This window comes from Stegastes partitus, unplaced genomic scaffold (assembly GCF_000690725.1).
Source record: "Stegastes partitus isolate 25-593 unplaced genomic scaffold, Stegastes_partitus-1.0.2 Scaffold81, whole genome shotgun sequence".
Lineage (NCBI taxonomy): Eukaryota > Metazoa > Chordata > Actinopteri > Pomacentridae > Stegastes > Stegastes partitus.
This window is the reverse complement of record NW_007577812.1, coordinates 406,103-415,978: the sequence shown is the minus strand read 5'-3', so window position 1 is coordinate 415,978 and position 9,876 is coordinate 406,103. Positions and strand designations below refer to the sequence as shown.

Genomic DNA, 9,876 nt, shown 5'->3' with positions numbered 1-9,876 from the left:
ATGAGTGATTTTTTTCTCTTTATCTGAACAGGATTTCCTCACTCAGTCCTCATTAGTGTTGACGGTTTAGATCCAGGGATAAAACAGAAAAAACTACAGATTCTTATCATCCTGTCTGAACTCTGTTTCTACAATTTAATTTAGCAGGCACTTTTATCCAAAGCGACTTTTATCCAATGCGATCCAAAGCGGTTAGTTTACAGGGTCCTACATTAGATTAAGGCACAATCCTCTAAGATTCTTCCGTAACAGCCCTTAAGAGAAACATGACTATGACACGTTGTAAGCAATGGATTTTCAGTTTTATTCTTCTTTTTTCAAAACTGGGAAATCAATGATACATACATATTTATTAATTTATTACCATCAATTGCCAGTCTTGCTCATTCTGCATTTTCAAGCAATCGTTATAGAAAAAAAAAAAAAAACTTTTGAAATTATACATTGTTTAAACCTATTACATTTCAGTATAAAAGTAGAACTCAATATCAAATATCAAAATACAAGTTACATAATAAATAAATTTATCTCTGTAGTTAAAAAAAATGTTCAGAGCAGTGTTTGAGACTATTATTATTATTATTATTATTATTATTATTATTAAGACTGTGTAACTTTTGAAAGAATAAATAACCATTTCAGTCACATACAAATGAAGAACTGAATTAATAGCAGTATAAACGGCACAACTGCTCAGGTCGGTACACTTGGGGGTTTTATTAGTAGCTTTTGGTTGCTAAATGTTAGCTAGTATTTGTGATTTATTGCTTTTAATCTACATTATTAAGTCACTTCTGTGTACAATGTTCTTGCATTTACTTTGACCTCGTAACTGCCACTTGTGGCAAACAATGGCTACCCTACAACTTCAGCTACAAAGTTTTCTCTCATATAAATAACTGGCTAGAAAAGTAGAGTCATTCAAAATGTCGAGGACAAATGTGCAAAGTCAAAATAATCACTTTCAACAACGATCTGTTCGAATCCGCTACATCAAGGGCAGCTTGAGGTCAACACATCCACTCTTCACACACACAGTGTGCTCTGCAACTGAAAAACATTTTCATTCCACATTTTTTCAAACAGTTCTGTGAGCACTGACTGTTACTGAGGGGGGTTGGGAAAAAAAAATACAGGAAAATTCAGTGAAGGTCTCTTGCTACCTCCACCCTTTCCTGAACCATCGAATACAAATAAGCTGTCATCAGTGGGCTGGAATGTGGACCACTGGACCACTGAACCAAGAGCTGGCCCCTCTGCATGCCTCAAGCAGGAATCCCAATTTGCCACTGCAACAAAACCACTGTGGCTGTCTGACAAGAAGCTTTCCCACTTTAGGATCAAAACATTGTATATGGGTTCATTGGTTGAATGTTGTGGTCCTTGTTTTGAAAGGAATTCTCACGATTGCTTCTTACACCTTCTTTTTCTTTCATTGTTTTCAAAGGAGGATGAGCACAGCCCACAGCCAGCTGCAGTGCTTCACGCAGGAGGTCTCTGACTAACAATTGGCTGATCGAAACAAAAACCAACAAGCTAGAACTCCTCAGATCATTCAAGCTGTGTTCCGCCGCTGACCAGTTGTGCTGCTTTCTTCCTCCATCACACCCAACTGCCTCCTGTTCTGGCATCTCTTTAAAAAAAAAAAAAAAAACTTGGCCATGGAGGGTTCCTGTTGATTTAGACCTTGCTATTCTGTCAAACACTGTAGTGTTAAGGGAAGCACAAACAAAGGTTTAACTTCACCGCAGGAGCACTCCTGTCTGAATTGTTCAGCTGCAAGCTTCACTGTTGTTGAGGTGGATTTCCTTCAGCCCTGCCTCCATCCTGCTTGCAACAAAAAGGACAAAGGGCCTAAGAGCATAAATGCTCCGATTTGAAATACGACTCTATCTGAAAATTTCCCACACTGCTAAAGCTGTTAGGGTTAGTGCGATCCATATTCGCGGAACGAGAGCTGATGCATCGTTCCTTCTGTAAGGGATATGGCGTCTCCATGTCATTTCTTCTGGGACTATTTGCTCTGTAAGCTGATATCTTTTCACCACTTTGGTGTAGTCTTTCTCTTTGGAAACACACTCATAGTTTCCATAGTTCTCTGGTGCCATGGAGGGGATGAGGTGAAGACAGTCGGAGAGCATTTGCAGACATGGGCTGCTCCGGCCTCCGTACTCCCAGGTGTACTCAGCGTGGTAGGAGTCTATTGGGCAGGACAGATAGAAGGGGACACCCTGAGGGACTGAATGAACCGTCCTCAAATTCACTTCTGATGGTGAAGCTGTCTCCCGTTTGGTCCGGTTCGCTGCCTTTTGATCTAAAAAAAAAAGAAAGAAAGAAAGAAAGAAAGAAGTGAAGATCAAGTCAAGATGTGACCAAATATGTTGTGAAATGTGTATAGTGGGAATGATAACCGTCTCAGCAATAGTTACCTTTTAACGCTGCAGAGCACACACTTATTTGTCCATCCATGATATTTTGAATGCCCTCACTGTGAACACAAAAAAGTAACTTTTGTGATATTTGTCCCTTTTCTTCTCAAGAGAGCAGCTATTTCAATCATCCTGAATGTAACAGAAAAAGGTTTTGTGGTGGCAAAGTGTTGATAAGAATGTTTTTTTTTACATTTGTGGGACAGTCGAGGTGCATCCAGATGACGTCCATGCACAGTACGGGTCACGGGCCAGAACACAATCTGCACAGGAGTTATTGTAGTCTTGGCATCTCCGGAGGTCCACAGTAGAGATCCTCTCCGAAAAACCAACAACCAACATTTTCTGAGCAAAGGAGGACAAAAAGGATTTGACTTTAATTGATTTTTGGAAACACAAAACTGATATTGTCACTTTATACTGCTGTTTTGGGGAACATGTTAGGAAACGGTTGCCTTTTTACACATTCAGCAGATAGAGAGGAACTAAAAACTTCATTTGGATTTAAGCTAAAGTTTGTTTTTGCATGATGCATCTACTAGATTCTCTCTTGCTTTGCTTTTCGTGTCCACCAGCTTCAGAGTGAAATGTCTGACTGGTAGGTTCATGGTCCTGTCAGTGTTTGGCAAGAGGACATGAATGTGCTTATCAGCAGAAAACAGCGTCCAGATGCAGCTTGATGGTTGCTTTTGTAGTTGCGCCACAACTAGCTCTGCAGATACTGAAAATATGCATGGCAAAGCTGAAAAAACAGCAAGGTGAAATAATGACTCTGTGGGGATTCATCACTATGCGCCAAACCTTTTGGATTATCCATTATTCATTTGGGCCATTCTTATTGTAAAATACTTATTAAGAGCAGATTTGAAATGTACATGCAATTCAGATTTCACTTATGTTAAAAAAAACATCCGCCTGAGAGGAGTAACAGATGCTGCAGCACACATCACATCTGGAAATGGCATTTAAAATGCACCATACCTTTTTAGAGTCCAGCTTCATTGCTTGTATGGTCGAACTGTTGGAGAGGTGTGTTTCAGAGATGATGAAAGGCTCTGGCCCCGCTTCCAAGACTTTATGGATCTTTCCAGAATCTGTTAGAAGACAAGTTTGAGCTGTTGTTATTTTGGGATTCCTACTGCAGGTATTTTAAGCCAATTGTTTCCTGCAGAGATAAAAGACAATGCATGATTACAAGCCAAGTGAACAGAAAAGCACACAAGGCTCTACCAGCAGAGCAAAGTACTGAAGACGGACCATATGTTGAATTGTATATCTTTACTGAGCTGTGACATACCTGTGGCTAGAAGCAGAACGTTATACATGTGCTGGTCTGCGGCTTGGACTCTGTCCACAACAATCTTCGTGTAGTTGTTGCTGCTTACATAAAAAGGCGCTGTATAATGCAGGGAGTAAACCCAATCTGTCATCTCTGGGTAGTCCTTCACCACGTTTAGAGTGGCCTGTGGGAGACTCCTGCTGTTCCGTACACACTGAAAAACATGCAAACATAAAGATCCCTTTGCTTAAAACCAATCTGCATTCCGTAACCTCCATAAACTGAAGCTGAATGTTTGCAGGACACTGCAGTTAGGCTATACAAAACCGAAAGCACTCACAGTTGTGCAAAAACAAAACAGAGACAAACATTTCCTTAAGGTATAAGCAGAATATGAGGCAAACAGGAGGTGTTTGTCAAAGGGTCTTGGAATTGTTTGTTACAATGGTAGGAAATTCTGCAAACATTCAGTCCATTCATTGGCCTCTTCAGCTCTACAGCAACGGTGCTGAACTCAAAGTGACTTCATGTGAGAATTTACAATTTCTCCAGCTGCAGATGAAAACAATATACGTAGTGAAGTCATGCAATCAGACACACATTTTCCACGTTTCCACCCATTTATGTAACTTGTCTGTAGATGTAATGAGGCGCATGATGTATAATGGACTGCCAACATGCAATGTTGGTGGACTCAAATAGAAATGCAAAAATACATCTTTTAGAGGAAGTTCTCCATCTCTGCAAGACAACATAGCAACAAAACAAAGCCTTACCGTTCCTGGCCTCAGTCTGGGCATGTCTTTGTTGTAGCCCTTGAAAGTTGAATTTTCAAATATGCTTTCAATCATTGCTATTGAATAGATGCAAACTGCTGTGGAGTTCCTGGAGGAGAAAAAAGAAAACTGAGGTTGGCAAAGATGTCATCATAGCTGCAATAACAAAAATTCAAAATCACATCAGTTACTGCTGAGACCATGGGAGTGGTACAAGGGCAGCTCCCTTGGCAAAAACATTACTGACAGTATGTGATGGAATTATCTGTTGCTTTTGGAGCTCAACTTTGTTTTGGGGCTCCAGTGTTTTGGAGCTTTGCTGTCAGTGTTTTACTTGACTTGTTGCTTAGTTTTTGACCAAAAAAAACAGGAAGGGAAACTGTCTAACCAGCTGCTTGTGAAAAGGGCATAAACCCTGGTGTCGCGCCAGTCTTCAGCGTGCATCACGTAAATGTCCTGGAGACGATTGAAATACAAGGACTCGTCTGGAAACCCACAGACAAGCCGAGCCTTGAGAAAAGACGTCCATATGTTCTGGAAAAATCTCTTTGATCCGCCTTCATCTACCTGGAAGTGACACAGACAAATTACATGAGAACGATGCTCTTTCATTTTGCTTGAAATTCAACAACTGAGGGTTATTTGATAGTGCTGACATTACACCCACCATGATGCTTGGAACTCAACACCAAACCGCTTTCAGAGCAAGTACTGTTTTGTACAGATGTCAAACAAGGGTGCTGTAAAGACTATTTGACCGCAGGAACAGCATGCCAGGTTAGCTAATCAAAGAAAATGCAGTCTGATTTGTTTGTATTGGTGCCGACGATAAGACTGCACTGCAGCAGATGGTTGTATTACCACTCTAATACAACCTTTTCAAATATTTTAATTATATGTATGCTTATCATGACCTGGTAAACACAAACCCACACAGCACATCACTCTGCCCAATATACTTCTAATTACCCTTTGTTTGTTTGGGGTTTTTTAATTATAGTGGGACTAAATAATTTCCTATGAAGTCATATAATATTTATCCATGACGGCAGCCTTCAGAATGTACATACCAACATGTCACCACACTCCACTTAATTAAACTGTAAATAGTGGCTGACCTTAAACGCTGTTCCTAGAAGAAACAAAGATTAAAGTCTGCATCAAAGTAGACTGTTTTAACAGATGGTGGCAATCTGTCTCCTTTGTGTAGCAAACTTAAAAGGGGTTATTGTAGGAGGAACAGCAGACACCCTGATAGGACAATTTGTATTAAACCGTCCCACAATTCAACGTCTGTTCACTCTAATAGAAAGTAGATCAGACTGAAATGTGATGCTGGGCAAGAAAATCTGAAAAATAAATAATTACTGGGCTTAATTTATATTCAATACCATCAAAATAGCAACATTTGACAGTTTAATTAAGCAAATGCTACATAAATTATGTCAAATCTAATGAATGAACACTTTTAAGTTGTCCTCTTTCCATTAATGTGCAAAGATGTCAATGTGTCCTTTGAAACCGTATGAAAATTAAAAGATCAGAATCAGAATCCTTGTACTTTTTTTTTCGTATAATGACATTAAAGGATTCGGATTCTGATCTTTCAATTTTCATGCGGTTTCCAATTCATTCTTGACCCTCAGCAGCAGAAGGAACTTTAACATCTACTATCTGCTTAAACTAGGTTCCTATGAAGTTGGTGTAATGTTAGTCTTTAGAATTACATCTATTGTTGAACCGAAGAGTCAATTCATAGCTTCTGTGTCCAAGTGGCAGCAATGGTCCGCAAAGGTACACGTGATCTAAACTTTCACAATCATCTCAGCCTGTCAACTCATGCTCCTACTCCACATGCGCTATAAAAAATAATCTAGATCCCTAATTTGACTCAAGTGACTCAAGCTGTCACATTTTGATGGTTGCATCCTTTCATGAGCTAAAATTACTGCTCTGAAGCAATCTGACTTATTTTTGTAAATTTAATCTCTAAATTACATAATTTACCAGCTAGAATCCACATTCCATGTTACATGAGCAAGACTTCAATAGCTGTTAGCTTAATTACTAAAGCTGCGCTAAAGAGGTTTACGGGAAGTGAGCAGTCTTTCCAGATGAGCTTTGGGGATGTAGCGTAAGCCTTCTCCAGTGTCCGCCTTACCTTACAAACTCTGGCAACACGAGATATCCAGGGGTCGGCTTCTGGGCTGTGGTCGGAGTTCTTCTCACGGAAAAAGACGTATATCTTCTCATTGTCTCGGTCATCCTTTCGCTGTACCCAGGATGCGGAGATAAACGTGGGCTCTGGGAGAGGAAGACGTGTTTACCAAATCATCCCACTGTTTAAATTGCAGTGTGGTACAAGCAGACAACACGTGAAAGCCTTGGCACGACAAAGCAAACTAAAGATAATTACACAGTGCTGAGAAGTGGACAGGGTGAGTTATGGGCTGGACAGACATTTAGCAAAAAAAACATCTGATTAAATCACACGAACGCATCATCTGAACGCAGGTTGTGCACATGAAACAAACACATGACGCACATTTGACATTTAATGCTGTCACATCACTAATGAGTTTACGCTGCACTGCTCATCCTGCTAATGAACTACAGTGTAGTTTACACACCTGAGACCCAGCTGTCATACATCCAGACATTAGTTCTGCTGCCAGCTTTTCTTCTGAACTGCAAAGAGCTTCCATCAGCATCCAAAGGTGCTGCTGCGTATATATCCCCATCTAAAAATAGCAGGGACACATCACATTAAAAGGAGCAAAGATGTTCAAATATTAAGCAGATTTTTATGAAAATGCACGAGCTCGCCGGCTCAGCTCATCGCATGTGACTCGATTTGGTTATATAATTCTGCATGCAGTCCTATGTCAAAACACAGTCTTACAGTTATGCAAGAAGCTGTATATGACGTACCGATTGTGAGTAGCAGAGAGTTCTGTGTGTAGACAAACGGAGAGATACCGATCCCGTCGTAACTCTCCTCTATTTTTTGGGACTGATTGGTCGTTGAAGGAAACTGCAGGGAGAATATTGTGACGTTACTTCTTGACAGCTGGGATGGAAAAAATAAACCACCAGACACCCAAACCCCTACTTAAATTATAAAGCAGGGTGCTCAATTAAAGTTTAATCAGAACCCACACGAGCGCCACTCTTTAATGAGGTTTGCTCTGCTGCCGCCAATAAAATTAACCAGTCACAAAAACTGCAGTGTGTCAGACAGATGTCACATTAACACACTCAAGACACTCACAAGCTCCCAACACTGTGGATTCTGTCCATTTGTTCCGCAGACAAACATGCTGTCCTGAAACTTCTCAATCACAGTGACGACATTTTCACAGGGACCCTACAAAAGAGAAGCCATTGTTACACAAAACTGATTTTACATTTCATTTAATATCCCACAATTTCTATATACATCTTTCTTTAGTCACTCACCTCTTGGCACTGCTCCTGCCCCGTTGTTTTCAGAGGAAATTTCTGCCGGAGACAGTTGATAGACAAATTAACAAAGTTTGTACCTCAGTAGAGTTTAATATCAAACATTTTTAGGAGGAAGTGAACACCTTGAACAGCCTTTATCACCGACTAACCAATGAGGAATGTTGCTGCTGAAGCTCCTCCACATTAATATGATTCTGGCCACTGCATAATGTTTTAAATATCTGGAGGATCAAAAATTTGACAGCCTGTTTAAATGTTTTATCTCAGGTTTACTTTCTTAGGCTCACTCAAGATAATGACTTCTACTGAAATCACTTCAGCTGCTCCTACCACAGACTACTACCCATTAGTGAAATGAAGATCTATGCTGCCTTACAGTCAATTCATTAACTCATCACTCATTCAGAAAATGTTTTCTGACGTGAATTTTCTACATTATTACATTATAGAAATTGCTTTTTTGTCTATCTGTGCTGTGTGTTCTTCATCAGCAGTTAATCAGCAGCTTCAAGCTGCACATTAAGTGTTTTTCACAAGGCCATATCAGTCAGAGGGTGTTGGCAGACAGGGTCCATGTAACAATAGGTCTGTGACAGCCATCTGTTACAGTAGCATCTAATTATAATCCCAGCTGCATCACAAACGGCAAGATCTGCACAGAAATCAAGCTAAGGGGACATCAGAAGAAATCATGCGGACAGTACATGTGCTGAAGCTGATAAAATGAATCACAGAGAAATTTAGTCCAGAAACACCCACCTCTATAACACGAGTCCAATTGCTGGCATCAATCCTGAACACAAAGCCAGTCCCTCCAACATACAGTTCCTGTGAGTCCTCCTCATAAAGGAACACTGTGTGGTTTTGATCAATTTGGTAGTTAAACCCACCACTGAACACATCTGTGGACATAAACAAGGGATCACGTTATCATATTTCAGAGCTGGGAGGATGTTAGTGAAGGTCACACTGAACACTGTCAATGACTGCTTTGTGCACCAACATCACTGTGTGACCTGCTCATCGCCTGTGGGGGGAAAAGTTGGTGCACCTCCACTGAACTAACAAGCTTACGGGGGATTACAGGGTGTCTGGACACCATGACTGATTTAGGATACTGGTCTTAAAAATAAATAAAAACTGCAGAGTAACCAAATCATTACGAGCAAGAAAAGACGTTACCTTTGCTGAGAACTCTGGGATTCGTTTTAGTATTTCCAAGAGTCGGTGTTTCTTCCAAACGCCCACTGAGGACTGGTTGAAAATTTCCAGTGAGCCAAATACAAATGAAGACAAACCACCTCATTTTGCGCATAAACTCGATTGTGGACAGTCCGAGAGGCAACTGGGAGTGAACTGACATCAAGGTCTGCTGGCAGAACGTTTATCAACTCAGTCTCCTCCCATGCTGCTGGAGTCACACAGCGGTGATTACGTCTGCTGCTGGAGACACAGTCTGCAGTGTAGAGAGAGGGGAAATGTATGAAAACCCACCCATGAATGTCTAGGAAAAATACAAATCACGTTCTTACAAAGCCGAGTCAAAATAAAGAAGCAGTCTCGTCGTTTCCATCCACCTGATGAAGCTCGAAATCGCGTTTGCGCAGTCCTGTTGGAGCGATTAGTGCGTAAAGTGCCAACCGTCTGTCTGCTGCCTAAATGTGTGACAGTCCAGGTGATTCCGGTCCGAGCACTTATCTGCGAGCCACTGGCAATGCGGTGAGCAAAGATGGCAAAGCTGCAGAGAATGGAGGAGCTCAGCTGTGCTCGAATAACAGACGAATGCTAGAAATGCTGCAGACGCTGTTAAATCGTTAGGTTTGTTCAGTTGGGCAATAAAAAGGAGCATTATAGTAAGAATCTACAAAAAAAACAAACAAACAAAAAAACATATTTTATTTTACACATATTTGCCATTATTTCCTTT

At 40.7% G+C, this 9,876-nt stretch overlaps 1 protein-coding gene across 1 annotated transcript; it reads right to left on the bottom strand.

Moving 5' to 3' along the window:
* Nucleotides 1-335: 335 nt before the first annotated feature.
* Nucleotides 336-9,332, bottom strand: sema7a (semaphorin 7A (JohnMiltonHagen blood group)). The gene is made up of 14 exons (XM_008276813.1): nucleotides 9,132-9,332; nucleotides 8,709-8,851; nucleotides 7,944-7,985; nucleotides 7,756-7,851; nucleotides 7,416-7,518; nucleotides 7,115-7,225; nucleotides 6,646-6,788; nucleotides 4,873-5,051; nucleotides 4,485-4,593; nucleotides 3,727-3,922; nucleotides 3,411-3,523; nucleotides 2,623-2,774; nucleotides 2,430-2,488; nucleotides 336-2,314 (listed from the first exon to the last, which is right to left on the bottom strand). Exons 1-14 carry the CDS (start codon nucleotides 9,310-9,312, stop codon nucleotides 1,890-1,892), a joined length of 2,052 nt encoding a protein of 683 aa, XP_008275035.1. The 5' UTR covers nucleotides 9,313-9,332; the 3' UTR covers nucleotides 336-1,889.
* Between the last annotated feature and the right edge of the window lie 544 nt (nucleotides 9,333-9,876).